At 39.5% G+C, this 22,678-nt stretch overlaps 1 protein-coding gene across 1 annotated transcript; it reads right to left on the bottom strand.

The window, feature by feature from the left end:
- Positions 1 to 591: 591 nt before the first annotated feature.
- LOC113030329 (rho GTPase-activating protein 42-like) lies at positions 592 to 19,741 on the bottom strand. Its single transcript, XM_026181687.2, has 24 exons — positions 19,204 to 19,741; positions 16,517 to 16,612; positions 16,361 to 16,422; positions 12,035 to 12,106; positions 9,598 to 9,699; positions 9,396 to 9,506; positions 8,722 to 8,826; positions 8,033 to 8,162; positions 7,810 to 7,910; positions 7,049 to 7,158; positions 6,870 to 6,948; positions 6,704 to 6,743; positions 6,534 to 6,596; positions 6,375 to 6,449; positions 6,201 to 6,285; positions 6,064 to 6,122; positions 5,806 to 5,911; positions 5,547 to 5,706; positions 5,304 to 5,454; positions 3,846 to 4,541; positions 3,569 to 3,722; positions 3,103 to 3,174; positions 2,919 to 2,998; positions 592 to 1,712 (listed from the first exon to the last, which is right to left on the bottom strand). Exons 1-24 carry the CDS (start codon positions 19,355 to 19,357, stop codon positions 1,624 to 1,626), a joined length of 2,952 nt encoding a protein of 983 aa, XP_026037472.1. The 5' UTR covers positions 19,358 to 19,741; the 3' UTR covers positions 592 to 1,623.
- Between the last annotated feature and the right edge of the window lie 2,937 nt (positions 19,742 to 22,678).

The raw sequence follows: 22,678 nt of genomic DNA, 5'->3' as shown, positions 1-22,678 counted from the left end.
AGGAAACCGGACAGGTGAGGGTCAAAAGAAGAAGTGGCAGATCTATAAATTATCGACAGCACAAATGAAAAATAAAATCAGCAAAGACCTGACAGGACCTGAGTGATGCATCTGGCCTTTCAGTCAATCTATTACTGTTCAATGAAGTAGAGGAAAATGGTCTCAGTGTAAGGGTGGCTGTCAAGAAGCCATTCTTAAGGAAGGGAAATAAGGGAGAAAAGGCTGAGGTATGCCAAGTTGCACAAGAACTGAACGGAAAATCAGCGGGAACAGGTCTTATGAAGTGATGAATTCAAATTGGAAGTTTTTGATTCACTATGTTTGAGGATATCAGGAGAGGGGCACACCATTGAGTGTCTACAGCCATCTGTTGCACATGGTTGATACTCTGTCATGGTTTCTGATTGCATTTCAGCCATAGGTGTTCGAGATCTTGTCAGCACTGACTGAAACATGAACACAGAAAGGTCATCATCATCATTTGATCCACAATGCAGTACCATCTGGAAAGCATCTGACTAGATTAGAATGACATGACAAACACACTAGAAATGCAGAAAAATCATACTTGAATAAAAACACACACAATGGAACACTATCAGTGATGGTGCATTATTGAACTACTGTGGGATCATCATGACAGAGAATGGAACAAAAGGCAGCAACATCCGAAGACAAGCTTTGGATATTTAAGCAGTCTTCTATTCCTGAAGAATACAAGAGGTCAGGCTATGTTGAAGAATAAAGGTGTCTGTACCAAATATTAACTTTCAAGCTTATTAGTACAAACTCTGTTTTTGCCAATGACTCAATATTTACATGCAAGTTTGCACACATCTCATCGAACCTATTCCTATTTTTCCCAGTAAAATATAAAGAACTGAAGGATGGCTCAAGACTTTTGCACAGTGTTGCAGATACACAAGTTTCCTTTTGTGTCGATATAATTTACATTTCTTATTTCCTACACATTTATTAAAAATATACTTAAAGCTATCAAGACAATAGTTATTAAAAGTAGTACATAATCAAAACCTGGTAAACTGAAAATGCAAAATAAGAAACATGCATTGTAATAATAAGTGTCACCTCAATCTACAGATTAAACCTTATTTTTTAGCAAAAGTATTTATTAAAACAGCAAACTGACTGAGCCAGCAGGAAAAAAAGATGTTTTGGCAGGATTCAGACCAGCAGTTCATACAGTTTTAAGGCACAGTGGTGTGAACACTTCATTTCTAATCTTAACGTAGTTTTAATTAAACATATAAATTACCAAAACTGATAGAAAAACACTGTTTCCATGTACCTATTTGACACATTTAATCTAAAGGTGGCATCCTCAAAAAAGGAGCTGATAATGGCGATTAGTAGAAACGATCAGACATTAGTAAAATATTACCATCTAGTGTATGATAAGATGGTTAATAAAGCATAACATGGTTACATACAGTATACATATTGTTCATATCCTGCCACAGTAGTCAGTGATAAGAGTCACAGTTACATGATAAATATATTATATCTTTAATCAGCAGCACAAAGCAGAACTTTATGCACTGGAGATCAGCAAAGTCCAAGTAAAATCCATGTTTCAGTGATGTGGTGACATGATCAGGAACATCACATGTACGTGATGTAGTTTTCAGGTACCAGGCCTGTTCTGCCATTGTATGTTGCTTGAAGCCATCCTGGTTCCACCGACGGGCACACTGCAGACACAAACAGATCAGTTAAACTCAGCAAGTCGAGACAAAGACCCTCGTAAACCACTCACATTTCATATGATGACTTACACAGACACCCATAACCTTGCTCTCTACAACCTACAACTCAAGCTGAAGAACTGCTGTTATGTTAGGATGGCACAAACTTTACAAGATCCAGTGACCCTCATGCTAAATTTTAGTCCAGATCATGACGTTTCTAATGAACCTTTCAACAATGAACAATGAGTAATGCTTTTTAATACTCACAAAACAGCAAAGATATGTAATTAAAGTTCAATGAGCTACAATGCTGTAATGTAGGTCAATTGTCTGAGCTAGTTTTATGAATGAACAAAACACAGCTTAAAACACCCCTGAACACCTGATACTGAGATTCAGTCTGTGTAGAGATGAGCAAGAACAAACGAACAAGTCCAACAGAAGCTTCAGGTAGAAGCAGTGATGTTAGCTCGCCAATGGAACAGGAGCCTTTAAGAGGCAAGTTTAGTAATACGTAAGTGTTCCTAGCCGCTATGCAGAGCTTTGTAGCTGTACATGTTAAAGCTGCCTGCTGCCATTTGATGGCAGTATAAAGAAGCTTGAGGCTAATGTTGTTCAGGCTTTTTTAAATAACGTGCAAGTCTTTCAACCAGTCTTCTTGTACCTGTCAAACATAACTGCTTAGCTTTTGACCTAAACACAGCTTTATCAACCTGTTGGTTGGATTCCCATAATCCACAGGTGTCGAACTCCAGGCCTCAAGGGCCGGTGTCCTGCAGGTTTTAGATGTTTCCTTGATCCAACACAGCTGATTTAAATGGCTAAATTACCTCCTCAATGTGTCCTGAAGTTCTCCAGAAGCCTGGTGATGAACTGATCACTTGATTCAGGTGTGTTGACCTAGGGTGACATCTAAAACCTGCAGGACACCGGCCCTCGAGGCCTGGAGTTCGACACCCCTGCCATAATCCTTCTCTATGTGTAGGTGAAGAGACACATAAATGAACCTTAAACTAGGCCTTACCCAGTCTCACCTAACTGATTTGTTGCATGAAATGACATCACAGTGTATGCACACTCGAGAAAACACAAAAACATCTCAATACCAGCTGGCCCGTGGAGCAGATGCCACATGTTATCCAGGTACCGATATCATTGTTATACTAGTAGTAAACAGAGCCAGTGCTCCCTCAGCGGATTTAATCTTACCATTTGAGAACAGCGCCCCCTGTGGAAAACTGAGTTCATGGCTGTGTTCTGCTTCACAGGAGTAAAGAGCTTTAGCGTCCCTAAGAAAACAAAAAATAATTTAAAGTCAAAGTCAGTAAAGGGGAGTTTTTGTGTGCAAAGATGTGGCAGCTTAAAAAGTAGAGAAACCTCAAAGTTAATATACCTTCCAGTGGAACACACGTCTAACGCTGAGGAGAATATTGAACTTTCGCGCTGCGGCAGTCTCGCTGATAATCTGTCACACACAAACACAAAACTATCATCTGCGGTACGTAACTTGAAAAACATTTCCTGAGATAATTTCCATCTTTAATTGAGGGTCAATAAGTGACCAGGTCTGGGTTGAGAGCACCATCTAATAACAAGCAGCTAAACTGTCATTTTAATAATTTTAATAAATGATTCAGGCTGTTCCTCAGCCCAGACAAGAAAGAAAATACTCTAAGAAACTTTAATTTAAAGCCAACAAGCGCAATCCACAGCATTGATTGTTACTTTGAAATATTCTTTAAGCCAGCAGCTGTTTCTTCAGTCAGCCATGCAGTCTGATTTTCTCCTGAGCTTTTGGTTCAAAGGTAAAACTGTGCGGTTAGACCACCTTGATATTAAATCATTTTACAGGCACTCACAGTGATCCAGGTCTCTGATAACCATTGCTGGACACAGAGTGTTTCGAGGTCAGATCAGAGCCACAGCGGATGCGTGAACTTTTACGCATGTGCGTAGCCTCCTGTGGGTCCAGCGACATGAGACTCTGCACCGATCCGTGACAGCTTTTGTAATCTGCGACAAGCCACACAAGAAATCAGAAGCAAACAAGGGACTCGTATTTATAGTTTATCTTTAAACTACAGCTTCGATTTTGCATTTCTGCAAAAGGCTGAGCAGGTGAACAGAGTTACGCACCCTCAGAGATGTGTAGGGAGGTGAGAGAGGAAGACGTGGAAAGCCGGTAGGGAAACAGTGAAGAGGAGGAGGACGATGAGGAGGAGGCAGTTCTGTAAGCAGTTCTAAGCTGCCGAGGAGAGGTAGAATCGGACACTTTGGTGTCTGTGACAGTGACACTGGGTGCATTTCTTCCATCCACCGAATGGGTGCTTTTCAGAGAGGAGACAGACGCCACCCTCTGAACTGGTCCAGCCTCCCTGAGCGAGGAGGCGCGCTCTACTGACGAGTTCTGGGCGGAGGAGGTGGATGTGGAGGCTCTGGAGGGAGATCTTGACTCTTTCCCAGAAGCCAAGGAGTCAACTGAGTTCCTTTTGATAGACTTCTCCACAGCAGAAAGTAAAGAGGATGTGGAGGAGGAGACAGAGGACGTCTGCTGAGTTGGAGTGAGCTGAGTGGATGTCCAGGATGCAGAAGGCAGGAGGTGGGGGGAGGAGGCACTGTCTGTCGGGGGTTTCTGACCTTTACCGTTTTGTGGCAGTGAGCAAGAGGAAGCTGCAGCAGGAGAGGATTGTTTTGACGAGGGTGAGCTGGGCTCAGCAGCAGGAGAGGACGGAGGTGAAGTTTGAGACAATCCGTTCTTTTCAGAGGAGTGTGAGGACAGAGACTCCTGGCTGCCCATCGGAGTCGTGCTGGAGCTGCTACTGAATGTATCACCTAGAAGGAGAAATGGAAACAAACCTTTCAAATAAGACTTTCGAAATATTAATGCATTAGCCTGTCATCTCACTTTCTCACTGACTTATTCTAGTAATGCAGCTAAAACTCTTTGAAAAAAAATTTCTTGGTTCATGCTTTAATACCAGATTTACCAGTAAGAACGCTCAAAATGTTTTCGACATCAGCCATAATTTAATAATGTGTGTATTTATGTTATTCATATAGCACTTTTTAAATGAGATATTAAGTGGTTTATAATTTAAAGTGAGAGGAAACTGATGGTCACCCACTTATCAATGACACTACTCCTCCACCCCTGAAAAAGAGCAATAAATTGCACTGTACATTTTAAGAAATAAACTGCAAATATGACACAAACTAAAACTCATATATGCAATTAATATTTACTGTTTGTTTTTATCTCATCAGAAGTTTAAATAAACACTCCTTTTTTGTTTAAAAAAAAGCACAATTTTCTGGCAATTATTTCATTTGGACTTTAAAGGTTACATTTAATTCTGTGGAGATATTTTGGCATTAATGAGATGCAGTTTTTAGGAGAACGGGTGTCAACTTACAGATATGGTCTTTTAAAAACAAAATAATTTGCAAACACTGCAAACAGCTGATTGGATCCATCAAAATGAGAGGCATTCTTCTATTATCTTCTCTCGAAGCAGCAGAAAATGGATATGTAGTTGCTTCCATTTGTATTTGAGCAAAATGTTTGACTTCATGTGTTTAGATACTGAGACTCACTGTCATTGTCTGCCAGGCAGAGAGCAGGAGGGTAAAGGCGGGCTCGTCTCTTTCCAGATGACAGACAGATGGCCTTGCTCCTGCGGGGAGTCGACCGAGAGGATGGAGCCTGAGGCAACGGCACTGACAGGTCTGGGGCCTCACTGAAGATCTAAGTGCAGAGTATACACTTACATTAAGTGTGTGTGTGTGTTTGTGTGTGTGTGTGCATTAAAGCGTTGGTGTACGTCTCTGTAAGCGCACCTTGTCATGGTTTTCAATAATAATCTCCACCACAATGTTCTGAAACTTGATGTTCATCATAGCAGCCACTGTCTCCTCCTGGGACCTCATCAAAGTGGGACCGAAGATCATTCCCAGGTTGGACACAGTCATCATATTTTCGTTGCTGTGAGAGGACACCCTGCACACACACAGACACGCAAACAGTGGGCAGTTTTATTTATGGCAAACAAACAGAAAAAATATCAAACAAAGCATTATGAAATCAAAATGTGCATACTTAAGGAGATGGTTGGTTAAGAGGTCCAACATTGTTCTGTTTTTTTCTGGTAACTTGTGTACAAGAGCATGAATGGCTCTCACTCTGTGGTTCAGCTCATCATATCCTTTAAACAAGCACAGGGTACACAGGGAGGGATGTGATTTGCTTCTGTTTACATCACATACAATACGTGAAGTGACAGTTTCAATCTAAATACTTCTAAAATGTTGTCTCTCAGGCTGTACTCTGTAATATAAAGAGGCGGTAAGATTTTACTTGCAGCCCTGATGAAGTCTTTATGCAGCCTGTAAGTCAGCAGTGGTTCTGCCAGGCACCTGCACACACAGAATGATAGAAATGAGAAATGTATAATTCACGAGGTGCATAACTAATAAAAAGGAGCTTTTTGCTACCTGAAGTAATCCTTGAGGCCACTAGTTATGGTCTTGGTGTCCCAGGCATCTGCCTCCAGCTGCATGTCAGAGGCAGCTGTAGAAGCTGTGAATAACAGACTTTTAAATATACCTGATAATCTTTGGAGTGGAATAAATCTTCCCTATGCACAGGAATAACAGGGCGTATCTCACCAAACACACTCGTCATCAACCGCTGGACCTTAGAATTCACTCCTCCTGTCCTGTAGAGTCCAAGAGTTGTAATGCCTGCAGGTTTTAACATATATTTCACAATAAGCTCTCAAAAGAATTCAATTTTTCCCACATGAACATTTTAAGGATGAGGAATACCTCTCGCTTCAACCAGCTCGATACACTTCTTAACAAATTTGAAGCCTGCCTCATTTAGAAATGCTGTAAATCACAAACACAAGATCAAGTAAATCTCTGAGGCACTCCAACACACATGCTCTAAGATGGTAATAAACAGAGAATTGAATACAAAGCTTTTCAGCACTTACTCTCTTCTTTTTTACTGAGCAATGATGGCAGAGTGTATATCTGAACAAAGAAGGACAAAAGGTTATTTAGTGCAAGAGCAAGAATATGAGTATAATAATATATCTAGGTGAGCTATCCTTGAAACCCCTTCCATTGGTAAGTTATTAATAGTGGATATTTTCATACAGGCTCCTTCCCATCCATTGCCTCCATCCACAGCCGTCTGTTGGCCTCTGAAAGCGCCTGCAGGGTGATCACACCCTGTCTGCAGTGAAAGGGAGGTTATTTTAGCTAAGAAAACTCCGGCAGCAAAATCTCTGTTTATTCAGTTCACAAATAATCTCTTGGTTTTGTTTTCATCTCACCTCTCCACCACCTCGATGTCGAAGCAGAAGCGTTTGTCTATTGAATCGGTCTTCCTTCGAACGCACGAGCGCAGCCTAAACATCTCTGGTGTATTGTGCACCACGCCGTTCTGTTAACAAGGAAATGTGCTTTCAGTATGTGCTATTATAGCCTAATAATGCATCTGACAAAGTTTGAGCTTTTGGTATAGTCAATAAATATTACTGCTCAATCCTTTTAGTACCATATTTGTGCTTTTGCAAGTCCTACTTTTCAGTCTTTGCCAAAATACTACAAATAAGTAGCTTTCACAGCTTCATGTTTTTGTAAATGTTTTAGTAACAAATTATTTTAGTTTTATTACACAGATTTCAAATTATTGAGTTCCCTGCTTGTTTTATTTGGTTTTAATTATTTGGCTCCTTTAATTTTTTAACATTCTTTTTGACTGTATTTATTCATCTTAAGCTATTTTAGTACACACTTATTTTTAATTTTTGTCTGTTATAACAAAGGCATTTCCTAACTTTTGGGCTAAATAAAGTATATCTTATCTTGGTGTGTGCAGGAGGAAGGATGTTTTCAAAGCAGTGCTGGTGGACATTCAAGTAAAGAGCTGTGATGCCTAAACCTTATATGTCAGAGCTGAGCTGTCAGAAATCACAGACCACACCGAAGTAGTTTCAAAATTGGAAAGTGAGCCCAGTGCAGAAGCGTCTGATGACCATGTTTGGTAGTAAATAGGCTAAAACGTGTAAAAACACGGTGTGGGTTTCCTCACCTGTCTGCTGGCTGGTCTGATCTCTGTGTTGCTCATGGTGAACATCTTGGAGCTCCTTTCATAAGTACAGTAGTATCTGGTCCACACACTTCCCAGTGGACCTACATAATAGATAGAATACACATTTTCATGGAGCTGAACGTGAATGTTTTCAGTTTGAATGTGAGTCTAGGATCTTCTAAGAATAAGGGAGAGGACAAAGTATAAGAGTTGCATGTCTTACGTTTCTCCTGTATATACAGATATCCCTCCATGGTAAAGCAGCTGGGCGCTTTGAAGTCCTCTTCTGCAGATCTGATCCTCTTCATCAACCTCTCAACCTCGGCGCGTGTACTTTCAAAGTTATTGCGAGCCTTAATAACAAACACATGCATAATTTGTACAGGAAACCACAATAGAATGAGACTTGCTTGATGGTCATTAAGTATACAAATCTTTAAACAATGTAGTCAGGAAATGGTTTCTTCATCTAGTCTACATTACTACAAGAGTTTCTTTGTTAATCTGAGCTCATTTTCTCTTATATATTATTCAAAGCAGTGGACTGACTTTATATTTGCATTTAAAAAAAATCCAGCTTTAAAAAATAAAAAAGACACACAGGTTTTCACCTGATAGAGAAGTAGCAGTAGATATAATTTAAAAGACCTTACAAACAAACTTAAAAGTCTAAAAAAGTTTACGGGGCCCAGTACATTTTTGCAGTCTGGAAATAATTGATTAAAGAGAGCCTATTTAGATCACTTTCACTTTCATAATAGTTATATAGTGCCAGATGGATCTAAACCTTGTCTGTAATATAATTTAATTAATGCCTAAAATGTAAATAAATCAGACAAAACACATCATAAACAAGTAAGCATTAAAGGCTCCAGATGTTATTCAAAACATATGCAGTTAACAATCACTTACATTTTGCAGATTAAACTGAAGCTGCTGCTTATAGGGTTCAAACTCAGAGGCCAACTCGTATCCCTCATGGTAAAATGTAAACAACCCCTGAAGGAAGGCTAAAAGCTGGAGAGTAGAGGCACAGGAAAATGTTAGCTGGGGGCTTGGGAGTGAAGAGTATAATGAGAGGATTACAAAAGAATGATTGTCAGTCATCGGCTCAATCAATCCAAAATAACTTCAGCTGGAGAAAACCTCTCTATCTCTGTCTGTTGTTTGGTTTGCTGCCCTTGTTTACCTTACAACAAAGAGTTTCCTTTTCTGTCTGCCAGAAAAATCTCAGTGCAGGAAGTGCTGTTACAGCAACAGGAAGTGGGCTCTACTGATATGTATCATTAAACATGTTTATCACTGGGCAAACACTCCGTGTAATGTATACTTTTCAGAAAACGACTTTCTTTTTACTTTAAAACTGAAATTTTATTACTTGATGTTTATGACACAGAAGAGACTCATTACTTAATATTTTCCTGCGATGTCGCACTGGTGACTAGGTTTTCCCTCTACTGATCAGAGCAAAAAGTAAAGTGTCAACTTGCAACTCGACACAGGAAGCAAATACCTGATAATGATTTCATCGTGTTTCGTGTTACGAAAAGTGAAATTTCTATGGCACTTGTGTTATGTGAACTCACCGGCTCTACAAATTCAAACTTCTTTCTCTCCTGCACTTCTTGGATCTTGAAGACATACTGGAGAGACGCATCATAAAAAATCTGCCTGTCTTTACTCATCTGTGAGTCAGCCTGCAACAGATACAGCAGAAACACCACACAATGTTTAGTGTCTTTAATGTTTACGCTTTATTTATATGTAACAACTTATGTAGAGTTTTACCTCTTGCAGCTGGGACTCCTTCTTTTTGGAAGACAGACTGAGGTGTTTCTCCAGGACAGAGTAGTACCGTTCTGTTTCTTTGTCAAATTGCTTCTTTTCCTCCTGAAAAGAGTGAGGGATCCACAGACTTAAATAAATAAATAAATACATTTAAATCTGCCAATAAAATGCATACAGTTTACATTTTAGGTAACACAAATGTGTCACACATGGACTTTTACATCTCTGTTAGCAGGGCTGAAAGTCTTAACATAACACATAACAGATGTGCCGTGGCCAGTGACGAAACAAGCATAAGTTACAGTATTTTATTCTTTTAATGTTTTTTTTCACTTAAACCATAAACTACTATTTTAATTGTATTAATTTTAATTGTAATTGTATAAAGTTAACAAGAAGATTATCTTGGTCATTTTGAGGTTTAGACTGTTTGCTAGATATCCAGATCGGCAGCACAAGGATGCTGGAGCCTATTCCCACTGACACTGCATGAAAAGCAAGCACATGCACTGCATAAGTACTGCACAAATACACCGCTTTTGACTGAATTCAGAAATGCCATAAAGCTGATACACAGCATACAAAATGGAAACAAGAATAATGCAAAATTATTTTTTTGCAAGTAATTAAAATATAGTTTTTTTTATAAATGTAATTTCCAATGTAATTTGTGACTTTTTGCTGTAAAATGTAAATAAAGAATGTCTGTTCAGTTGTTCAAATTGAGGAACTGAACAGACTTAAGTGTTGTTCAGACTTAAGTGGGTTTTATACTTTCCACATCTGCGAATCCTTGGGTGTCTGTGAATTTCAATTACAATGCACCAACTACATATGCGCGTAGGCAGTGCAGTTTAAAGAAGTATAACTGGAATGATTACTCAGTCGTTGGGTCTCCAGTGGTCCGTGTATAATCGAGGCTTTAAAATATCTCATCATCTACATCTCTCCATGCTACCCTGTCGCACCTGGAGCACCAGGGGAGCTACACACGCCTCCTCTTTATTGACTTTAGCTCTGCCTTTAACACCATCCTTCCTCACAGCTGGTGTGCAAGCTGTTAACCCTAGGAGTCCCATATTCCACCTGTCTATGGATTAAGGACTTTCTGACAAACCGTACACAAAGGGTTACGGTGGGCCCCCACATCTCCTTTTTTTAAAAATCAGTCTTTTGTAATTATATTTAAACTTTTTCTCTTGACACCACAGGCTAAAACTTTATCATACAAAGTAGAAGCTATATATGAACATATTCCAGAAACACCACCATCTTCTTTGGGCTAACGCTTATTTGAAATGGACTGAGGCAAAGCAGAAAACTGCTCTGTGGTCAGACTAAAGCGGAAACACACCTTTATCTGGTTTGTTATCAGTGCTCAGCTCAAAAGTTTGAATCTCCTGGGGTGCGTCAGTGCCTGTGAAATTAACAGCTTACACATCTTAAAAGGGGCCGTCAATGCTGAAGGTTTTACAGCAACTTGTGCTCCCAGATTGTCTTTTCAGTGAAGGCCTTGGATATTTCAGCAAGACAATGCCAACTACTCAACCAGTATGGCTTCACAGTAGAAAAGTCTTGCAGTCCAGACCTTTCAGCAGCTGAAAACATTTGGACATTATGAAATAAAAAAATATGGGGCTGTTGAGCAGCTTTAACTGGTTATATTTGCAAATCACTGCGTTCCATTTTTTGTTTCAATTTCTCACATCGTCCTAACTTCTTATGTAATTTGTTTTATTCTACAGATAAAAGTTAGGCAGTCACTAAAGTTTTGAGTTTATCCTGCTGGAACTGTGAGTTTCAGTAGCACATTTTTTGAAAGAGACACACTAAAAATAGTTACGATAACATCTCTTTTACAAAAACAGCTGTAGCTCTCAATGCCACACGTGTATCTCTATTCTCTGAGAAGTGACTACTGGCATTTCTCACGCAAACACCTGCAACATTTCAGGCTGAGGAGTTACTTCCAGTAATACAAAGAAGTGAGCTTTGATTTCATTTTCAGGACTAGTAATCGACCACGTGATGCTGCTATCTACATCCTTATTTTTCACTGAAAAAGAAAAGAGGAAACCAAAAAATAGATAAAACTGGATTATACAACTCGAGACAGCTGCTGAAACCAGACACCAAACTCATTTTTTGTTTACACTGTCTGTCTGAGTTCAACCATCCCTCTGTCTGTGACGTGCTCCTTTTCTTGCCCTCCCAGCGTCCGTTCCCATGACCTTGTTGCTGACACTGGACTGTGATCCATCATTTATCTCGACAAATTGGATTCTCTGATCGCTGACTAACAACCCGAGCGGGACCAGAAAGAAGCAGAGTGATCTGTCTGATCACCACCCAGAGTGCTGCATACCAAATGAAAGCAACATCCATGTTCATAATCTACTCAGCAGTGACCCTTCGACTATAAGAAGAGGAGGTATACCTTTACAGCTCCAATCTGTTCCTTCCGAAACTTCTCGAGTGGTGAGATCAAAACATCATCAGCATTTTGGATCTAAGAGATGAAAACAGAAAATGCAGTCAGCTCAGTGTGTCATATCGAGTAAATATCGAGACAAGCAACATAAATAAAGCAACAGCTCCCATGAGGGCTTTAGCGTCTCACTCAAAATAGCTTTTATCAACTGGTCAGCAGAGGCTTGCCTTTTATTATTCTGAGAGTTTTACCTTAAAACAGGAAAATTTAATTCAAAATATTTCAAATCAATATGCTAACAAGACAATCTATCGAAAACTTCACCAAATTGTTGTATAAAAGCAAATTTCTGGTTGAGATTTACTCTATTTACCTTGTCAATTGTAAACTATTTAAATGGAAATTATTGAGAACAGAGGTAGCAAGGTATGTATATTTGAGCAAAGCAAATGATCTGAATAATCAAACACCTTTTAATGCCTACACTTTACCTGCTGCTGACATAACAAAAAAAAAACAAAGCTTAAGCTTCATCACCTTGAAGAGCTGTTCAAACATCACAGTAACACCCAGCACAAACATTTAGTTATGATTTCGTCATGCTTGGCACATACAGTACTCTGCCAAAGCCTCAAGCCATCTCACATTCCTTTATATTGTGCCAAAGCCAGACTTTCTGAAGGTCTTTTAAAGCTTTTCTTTTGACATCGGCTCCTTTTTCACACATTTGCTATCCAGTCTTTGTATCTGACCATTTGCAAAATGACAATTATCCCAAACAAACTGCATACCTGGATAGAAAACACACAATGAAACACTATTAGTCATGGATTGGCCTCCCCACAATAATGTTGAACCTGGACTTCAACATCAACAACAACAGTGTGAGATTAGAATGGAACAAAAGGCAGCCAACATCCAAAGGATAAAAAGAAAAAATCTGATTGTCCTTCGAGAAGCCTGTAGAATTGTTCCTGAAGACTACTTGAAGAAAGAAAGCTTGCCAAAGAGAGTTCAGGTCTTGTTGAAGAATAAAGTTGCTCGGTGGTGATATCCAATTTTGACTATAAGGTTTGTCAGAAATGCCCTTTTTTTTTTTTTTTGCTTTATACAATGTATTCCTGTTGTCCTAGAAAAAGATAAAGACATGAGGGGTGGCTCAAGACTTTTGCACATCACTCTATTTAAAAACACTAGACATAAAACTGTTTTTTTGCCAGTAGTCATTGAAATACTGCAAACCAAAGAGCTCTGATGCAAAGTATTTCACAAAATATTGGCCAACACTGGCCTGTTTCATCAGAAAAATTACAGTAAAACTGCTGTAACATTTCTGCTGGTTGAGTTAAGATAAGATAACCTTTATTAGTCCCACACGTGGGAAATTTGTTTTTTTTTTTGTTTTTTTTTGCTGCAGTATGTATGAGAAACTTGTGAGTGAGAGGCTGTGGTACAGAGGGGTTATCAGAACTGAGGACTCTGGTGTTTACATTAGGTCTCTGCCCTCTTTAGTCAGGAGTCTATATATTGCAAATGTCGGTCAAATCTTACTTTGTTCTGTCTCAGTTGATTTAAGCATCAGACTATAAATATACCCCCACTCCCACATCATGACTCCACTTTCACTTTGACTTTCGTGCTGCCCTAATACCCCAAAAGAGATCTGGTTTCTTATTACATTCAGCTGGATGAAAGTGAAATCTAAGAGACTGAAGTCCATTGTCAGGTCACAATAATGGTCTTTTCAGGTTGGACGGGTAGGTATTTCAGAGGAACTCATTTGCTGGAATTTCCCTTAAACATAATAATGATAATAATGATGTTGTTAGAAGGGTTGGAGTAGTGCCACATTAAGTGGAAAAGCATGCAATCGAAATGCGTGCACACACATACACACTCACAAAGAGAAATGGGCAGTCAAACACACACACACAGGACCCTTATATGGACTTTCCCAGGCACTGGGGCTGTGCTCACGCTCACAGGGGAATTGGCAGAATAGGTTCCACATGGTGCCTCTGTAACCAGACCGTGCTCACAACCACAAAGACACACACATGAGGTTGCATACTATGCACATACATTGCACATGCGCACAGGTTTGCCTTCACACAGACTGTGCCAGACTCGAGTCACCCTGAAACAAAGACCTCTGACTGATGGAGGTTCTCTGAGTCAAAGACATTTCCCAAATTGCCATGGTGCACAAAGTGCTGTCGGTAAAACGTATTCACTAAAAAAAAGAAGGTGTGAATCAGACTTGTGGGAACTGGACTGAAGTAGGAGCTCGAGGAAGTGACAGTGGCTAAGAATGAGTTCAGCTTTTAAACAGAAATCCTGTACATAGTAACTAATAGGGCTGCTCAATTAATCGAATTTTAATCACGATTACGATCTGGGCTTTCAACGATCATTAAAAATGACTGAGCCGATTATTAGCCCCTCCCTCATTTATCCGCGACACCTTAAAGGCCGGTCCGTAAAAAGTATTGTCGGGCATAAACTGGTCCGTGGCGCAAAAAAGGTTGGAGACCGCTGATTAAGAGGACCCGAGGGAAGCTCGGAAAGCTAAGCAGAAGTTATTTGGAGAGGAGAGTGACTGCCGTTGGTTGAAAAGAGAGGTTAAAAAAAACTTCAGTGGTGTTGCACACTATTTTATATTATTTTTTAAAGTCATTGTTAACCCTTTAAATCCGGTCAGAGCAGCACGCTCCGTTTTGTGTAACGATTTTTAAATCCCTGTAGAACCTGAACCGTGTAAGCTAGCGCAATAATTTGTTTTGTATATGAAACCGGAGGAGTTGTACTTACATCTTATGCCATCAGCTTGTCCTCGGTCACGGTTTCCTTCCACATATAGCTTTGCAAAAATTGCATAAAAAGCGCTTGCAGGAACAAAAACATAATATTCCAGAAACATGCTTTGCCGATCCGATCAGCTGTTAGTAACACTTCCCACAGTGAAACAGACATCAGCGAACTATCGCATGTCCGCCATTTCCTGGCCGAAACCGGAAGTGACGTCATTTTCGCGGAAATGTAGTTTTTTACTTGTAGGCCTTAAAAACCTATACTGGTCATGTTTGACTTTTCTGAATAGTTTCTGAGATGCTTAGAACTCAAATTGCACTGCTGGAAATAGTTTATTTTGATGCACCTGCTGTTTTCTTTGCAAATTTGCATCATAGGATTGTTTTTTTGTTTTTTCTGCAGTGTATATAAAAATTGGTGTATCTCAAAAATAAAACTATGAAGACACTCAAAATAAATTTCCTGTTGTTGTAAACTATTTTTTGCAACTTTTTTGTATTTAAAGTTTTAAGGGATAAACCTCTTAAATTTCTCCAAGTAGAAATATATGTAAAAAAACAAAACAAAAACTATTTTCAATTTTTTTGTAGTTTATTGCACTTTTTTGCAATTAATGTAGTTACTATGGACTTAATGCATACATATTATTAAAATATGGGCCATATCAGTTGTATAGCAACTTGAAATGCTCCCACAAATGGCACTACAACATGTAAAAAAATAATATAAGCTCTGGCGGACTTAGTTCTATGGTAGGTCTTAAAGGGTTAAATAAATATCGTCAAATAATCGAGATCTCAATTTCAGTGAAAATAATCGTGATTATCATTTTTGCCATAATCGAGCAGCCCTAGTAACTAATGACTTAAATCTTAATCAGTAATGGTGAATAAACATGTTTTTTTTTTGTCCACTTGGGCTGGTGAAAAAGTTGTGAACACATTTACAGTCACATATTGGGTTGATCATTAGCATTCATTTGAAATTGCTTTCTAGCCTCCTGGTGATCCTATTTTTAATATTTACTCCTTTTTTGGTCAGTGTATAGTAGTTAGTAAGGTAATGTACAGTGAGATGGTTTCAGCTCGGCCAAAATGACACTGAGAAAGAACTGAGAGGGAACCAAAACAGGCTAGTTTCAGTTCTCTCGTGATAAAGTTCTGCAGACCTGAAGGAAGCCTCAGATTCAAGTGATATTTTTTCCCTTTCATGCTGCCACAGTATTTTCAAATTCTTACTATTAAAAAAAAAATTACAGGTGCTTAAAGATGGGATGCACTTGCTGCTTTCTGCTGCTCAACAGGAGACATAGAGTGCGAACACATTTCTGGTTGGTTTAGACTTTGGTGATAGAAGTTTGGTTAATTTTTTTAAGAGATGAGCATAGTCAGCCAGAGAAAGATGACAGGTATAAATATCTACAAGAACAAACATCCTACAGTTAGTTATCAATGTATCAAACTGCTACCAAGTCTGTATTTCTACGCACCCACACTCAAATACAATCACACATTTTCTTACCAGACGTTTTCTCTCCTCTTCCATGGTGCTTAAGAGCTGAGAGAACTCCTTTAAAGACTGGGCTGCAAAATAAATAACACATCCCACTGCTGTAAAAGGCTTTGCATATCTTAAATATTGTGCAAGCTTGTGTAAAAAGTGGCATTTCTGTCTCACCTATATTGACCTCATCATCAGTCTCTGCATCTCCAATGCATTCAAACTGAAACTCCTGCAGAGACTGTGAGAATCGCTGTACAGCAAGAGAAAGACCTGAGGAAGACAGGTAGAAGTTCATTACGTCAACTAAAGCATTGTTAACAGCTGGATTACGGGTAACATCTTTAACTTAGCCTGTTTAGCTTTTTGCACAAGTTGCCATCAGCGGCCACCTGAAATGCTCCCTTTGTTCTACAGGTTGCAGGGAAAAATCACTTATTCCATCCTGTAATAAACCATTAATATATTTTCCTACAAGTCTCTTCAAGTGTGATGTAAATGAAGTGCCACACCCTGCAACAATCTCCTGTGTGTTTACGTGTCCAAACAACACTCCAATAATAGAGTTTAATACCACAGTTTATTCTCTAAGGCACACAAAATACTTGGCTGCATTCTGTCATTAACACACCCTGAGATTGTTGTGCAGGGCAGCCGCTGAGAAAACATCTTAATCATACCACTCCACTGCAAACTGGTAATAAAACCATTAAACTGTCATTTATATTTCTATCAGTGTACACCAGATTACTGCAAAAACTTTGTTCAGGTTGAATGTATGAAAACAACAAAACAACCACTTCATTCTGCACTCGATTTGGTGTCCAGGACTGTTTATGTCCTAGACTGCATTCGTGCAGAAAAATGTGCTTAATGTGCTTATTCTGATGAGGGTTTGTTTGGTGTCAAATAACTTGCTTTTGACTGGTTTTCAGGTTATTTCACATCTGTGTGGTCACAGAGCAGTCAAACACCTTGTGTGTTTAAGGTGACCCCCTCGTGTTCCCTCAATCTTACAATTCAACACTGTTAGGCACACACTTTTTCCAAAGTATGGCTTTTTACTTAGAGGCTGAACCAAAAGACATCATTTCATCAAGGTTCTCCTGAAGTTAACATGTGGAAATCACCACAATAACACAAACATTGGAGACTTTTGTGAAGTATAAACACAATAAAATATACAACTACAATAAAGACTCGAAAACCCTTAATAACTGTGTAAAACTAGTGGTAGGTGATTCTCAAGAGGTTTTTTTTTTCAGCTCAAAATGAGATGTGCCATTTCATGGATGAACTAAAACCTAGATTATTATCAGAGAAATCATCCTCTGAACAGTTAACAACAGTTTTAAAGGCTGCTGGGATTTTTTTTTTTAAGAGAGAGAGGATGCATGAGAGTAAGACATCTAATGCGAAAAAGTACACATATTTACTTAGCAAGAGATTTGGAAAACATTCAAATAAAATATATCTCTCTTTCACTGATTTACTCTCAGCATTGGTAATATGTCCCACATTGTCCCTCACAAGCATACTTCTTGTCCTATATTTACTGTTTTTGAAGTCTGGTCATGCTTCTTTTAACAGAGGTTAAAACTCCAGCAACACTTGTGGTATTATTGCTTCACCCTGGTGAAAGCTGCAAGCTGAAATGTGGTGATCAAACAATAAAATTGAAGCTTCAGCCTCTTTAGACTTCATGTTCTTCTTCATCCAGTTCGGAAGTAGGTAAGGTTTTCTGACAAACCTCTGCCTTGTTTTGACCTTGTGTGTATACAGCTGGCAGCGGCAGGTGATGACCTCAGCCAACAGGTGAGCCAAAAACCCCACCCCCCACCTTAATCAAACACTACAAACAACAAGGAGGTATATGCTGTTTGAAAGCTGTCATCAGGACAAGAATATGGCACCCAGTCAGTAACCCAGCCATGTGCCTTTATACTGTCAAATGAAGGTGTCAAAATTAATAAACACACAGTCATTAACGCGATCTTTGGGGGCTGACCTGTACTATGTAAGGTTATTTGATGGTGAATGCCATGAGACTGAGCAACCTTCTTTAAGACTTTCTTTGCATAGCATTTGCGTGTTCCAGTTATTTCCAACCATTTAATAAATACAAGGTATTCTGGGGCTGGCGTTTAAAAAAAAATTGTATTCAGGAAAAACCCCAAATGTGATAATAATAAAGATTCATATGTGCAAAAATGTGAATATTTCCAGTTTTCCTCTGTTTTAAAGAAATTGAGAGTTTAGTGCCTTTAGGTTTAGTACTAATACCCAAGCAAAACAAGCTAAATTAACATTCTTCTGCCACTTTTAAAAAAAATACCCACTGTTTATAGAAAAAAAAAATCAAAAACATCACTGATATAGTTAATGTGGACATGGTCTTTTTATATATTTTCAGTAATCTAGCCGAAATCAGGTAACACCCAATAGTAGCTTGGTGGGTGGAGGTTAGGCGGTGGTCCTGCTGTTTTGGGCCCTCAAGGCAGTTGTCAGCTGTTTGCTGCTTTCTGCTAGTTAAAACCTGTATGTAACAGCAGACTACAATATTGTAAAGGTGACCTACATCAACAAATTAAGGTGAACAAATATTATTAATTATTAACTCGCGCAATAGCTGCTGTGTATATCACAGACCTACACTGTGCATAACACTGTAACTACCTTCCAAACTGTCCTGCTCATACTACACACACAAATGAAAAATGAGACACTCAAGGTTCAAGTCCCTACAGTGGTTCTGTTTGGAATGATACCCAGAGGACTTCCCTTTGGATCAGGTTGCATAAATCACTGCAAACTGTAAAGCACATTCGCTCCCAAGAATCAGCTATTAATCAGCGCGTACTTACTTTTAAGGGCAGATATGAGCATGTTTCCATCTTTGATGAGGTCTTTTATGAACCTGTTGGTTCGCTCCAACTCTATTTCATGGCACTGCAGCCGCTCTCTGAAATCCGGGCTGTCCAGGAAAGAATCACTGAACTCCAGCGTCGGCAGACCCATCGCTAGATTAATACACGCCGCTAATTACGAGAGAACAACAGCACGACGCCTTCTCTGCCTCCTCGGCGAGACACCAAACGGTGTTTCAGTGTGCTCCGAGCAAATTTCTCAGAAATTTCCTCCAGCTACTCTTTTTCATGCCTTTCTTACTTTTTTCCCAGCAGAACTTCCGGACACAAGAACACAACAGAGTCTCTGATAGAGAAGGCTTGGCTAAGCTATACAACGAGCTCCATGCAGCCTTCTTACTGTCGCTACTTTCATATAAGGCGTCGCGCTGACTTCTTATTTACTTATTAGGTGAAGCAAAGCGGACGTACGGCCGTGCAGAGTAACTAACAGGGCTTAATGTTGGTCGCACCAAAGAAAGAAGTCGGCAAAGACTGGCTAACTTTGTCTACGGACGGATCCTAGTCTTGTTACTATGGGAACGGGAGACTCCTGCTGGCGCGTGCTGAAATTGGTGGAAAACTTGGCAAAGAATACAAATGGGCCGATAACTCTGTGATCCACAGGTTTTTAACAATATGAACACCAGCGGCAGCAACAACAACAATAATTTTAATAATAGAAAATACTCGAGCAAATTTTTAAATAAATTATTTTCCTATGAATAAATACTTAAATAACACAACAGCTCAAATTAAAGTCCTGAAAATCTGTTTCATTTCAGCGCTAATTGTCAGTATATTCCGGGTGAAGTGAAAGCGTTACAAGGAACTGAGTATGTCAGCTGATGTGTTAAAGGATTAAAAAGTACCCTGCCGTTTTTCCCTTTTTTTCTCTTTTTTTTAAACCCCGTTTTCCTCACAGACAACTAGAGACGCCTAGATGTACTGTACATCGATGAGCCACCTCATTAACTACATAACTACAGGGTAACTAACACTGATTGCCTGTTACAATGCAGTGTTCATCTGGGATACTTTGGGTGCTGGCACTGGGTGGTGTTTTGACACTTACCAACCCACCTGGACATTGTTGCAGACCAGTCATGCATCCCATCGCAGTTACACTCCCCAGTAACAGCAGCCTCTACAAGTGGATGAAAACCAGACCACAAAAACTGCTCAACAAAGGTATTAAGCTACTTTCCCCAACAAAACAAGCCCACTGAGAATCCAGAGCACACCTGATCTATGGAGGTCCCAGGCAGCCAATAGGACCTAGAAACCAATCCACTGTTAACATCCCAGTGGTAGACTCCAGGAGAACACGTCCTACTGTATTTCAGTACCCCCAATGCATGACAACTAATGTGACCAGATCCAAATAAACGTAGGACCAAATAAATGTGGGACAAAGTGCAGTGACTATAAGGGAGAATGACATGGACATGTTACTCGTACTGAGCAATGGGTTAAAAATGTGCTATATCTGACTCAAACACACACACAATATGTAAGCTAAAGCTTGAGAATCAACCACTCCGTATCGCCATATAACCCCAACAGACCACTTCAGTCTCAGAGTGCTGGCTTACTCATGGTTCCTTGGGCATTTGAAAGTAGAAAGGGAGGCAGAGTCTTTGGCTTTCAAGCCTCTCTTCTATGGAACCAGCTCCCAGTTTGGATTCGGGAGATTTTGTTACCCTGCAATAGGTTTATGGTTCTGGGGGCTTTCCATGATACACAGAGTGTTTCTTCTTCACTCATCTTTTTTCGCTCTCCTTGTATTTGTACACTACTCTGCATCATTAAATATTAATACTTTCTGTCTCTCTCCCACAGCCTGTCTTTGTCCTGTCTCCCTCCAGTCATTCACACACACACACAGGGTCAGTTCAAGTGGCTGCCCCTCCGTGAACTTGGTTCTGCTGGAGGTTTCTTCCTGTAAAAGGAGAGCTTTTCCTTCCCACTGTCGCCAAGTGCTAATTGTTGGGGTTTTCTATGTGTTATTGTAGGGTTCTTACCTTACAGTATAAAGCACCTTGAGGAGGTTGTTCTTGTGATCTGGCGGTATATCAATAAAATTGAATTGACTGTGAAGCACAAATATGCTGTATTTATTTAAATTTCTTTCTCTCTTTCACACTTCTGTAGTCCCCCTTAATCTGGACATAACTGTTGAAAGTGTCATCTATTTCACATGCTATCCGATGGTTAAGTGATGACGTGACAAATCCTACTTCCGGGCCTAAAGTAGTCTGCGTTTAATATGGCTTTTGTGTTGTTAACATGTTTAATGTTTTGTATTTTCTTCTATTTAATCTCAAAAAGCTCCTAAAACAGTCAGTGATCACTGTTGACCTCCCTCAGCTTTTATTACCGCTAATCATTTATTTAAGCTCAGTTTTTAAAACCTTAGGATGTAACTACAGCCCAGCCCATGCAGCAGTATATGAATGACTAACCTCGTATTGTGGATGGATTATCTCAGTTGTTCTCCTGGCTGAAGTTTGGTCCTTTTACAGCATCCTGCCATGCGATTACATTTAACTTTTATCGAGTGGGAAAAAAGTTAGCTTGTTTATATTATGCTAACATAGCTGTGTTGCTAGCGGTCACCTAGCACATCATTATATACCAGCTAGCCCAACTTCAGTAACCCTACAAACGTCACTGCTGTTTAGCTTTCTGTCTTCATTTATGTTGGAAGTGATAGCAGAGCTGTACGTTTTCATTTGTTTCCAAAACCCGGCAGTCAGGACATGCTATATTGTATTTAGATAGAAGCTAGCGAGCTAACTCCCTGCTAACTTCTAACTCCGTTAAATGTCATAAATTCCGTTTTCATGGATGCCTGGATGTTAAACTCAATTGTTACACCTGGTAGAGCAGAACGCTGATCATTTTATTAAAGATGAAAGACTTTAGACAGTTTTTCAACGCTTAGTAATGCCATAGTTATCGTTTGATATATGGACCTGCAGCAGAGTTTAGGTCCAGACACGGCTAGTGACGTCAGACTGAACAAGGAGACGACTAAGCTCCAGTTACATCAGTGCAAGTAAACAAACAATATATATAAGAAGAGTAAGAAAATAAATATACACTTTAGGACTAGGGATAAAGGGATCAATAACAATTTAAAATTTACAGTTTGATGATTTAAAGTCTCACACACAACCGAAAGGGGAGGAGGGGGCGGCTGCTTCCAAATAGAGCGCATTTCATTCATAATGATGTAAATCCAAGCCCATTATGTATTCATGATTTGAATCCTGGGTTGTGTGAAATCTCAGAAATGCACCCTAGACAAAGTGAATCTGTGAAAGGTGTGTTAGATCATGTTGTGGTGATCCTTGGGTTGAGGGATGGGTGTTCATACTGCAGTGCAAAATTAAAACCAATGGAAGATGGACAAGAAAAGTTCAAAGCC

This window comes from Astatotilapia calliptera, chromosome 10 (assembly GCF_964374335.1).
Source record: "Astatotilapia calliptera chromosome 10, fAstCal68.1, whole genome shotgun sequence".
Taxonomy (NCBI): Eukaryota; Metazoa; Chordata; class Actinopteri; order Cichliformes; family Cichlidae; genus Astatotilapia; species Astatotilapia calliptera.
Note: the sequence above shows the minus strand (reverse complement) of the source record. Positions and strands in the feature narration are given on the sequence as shown.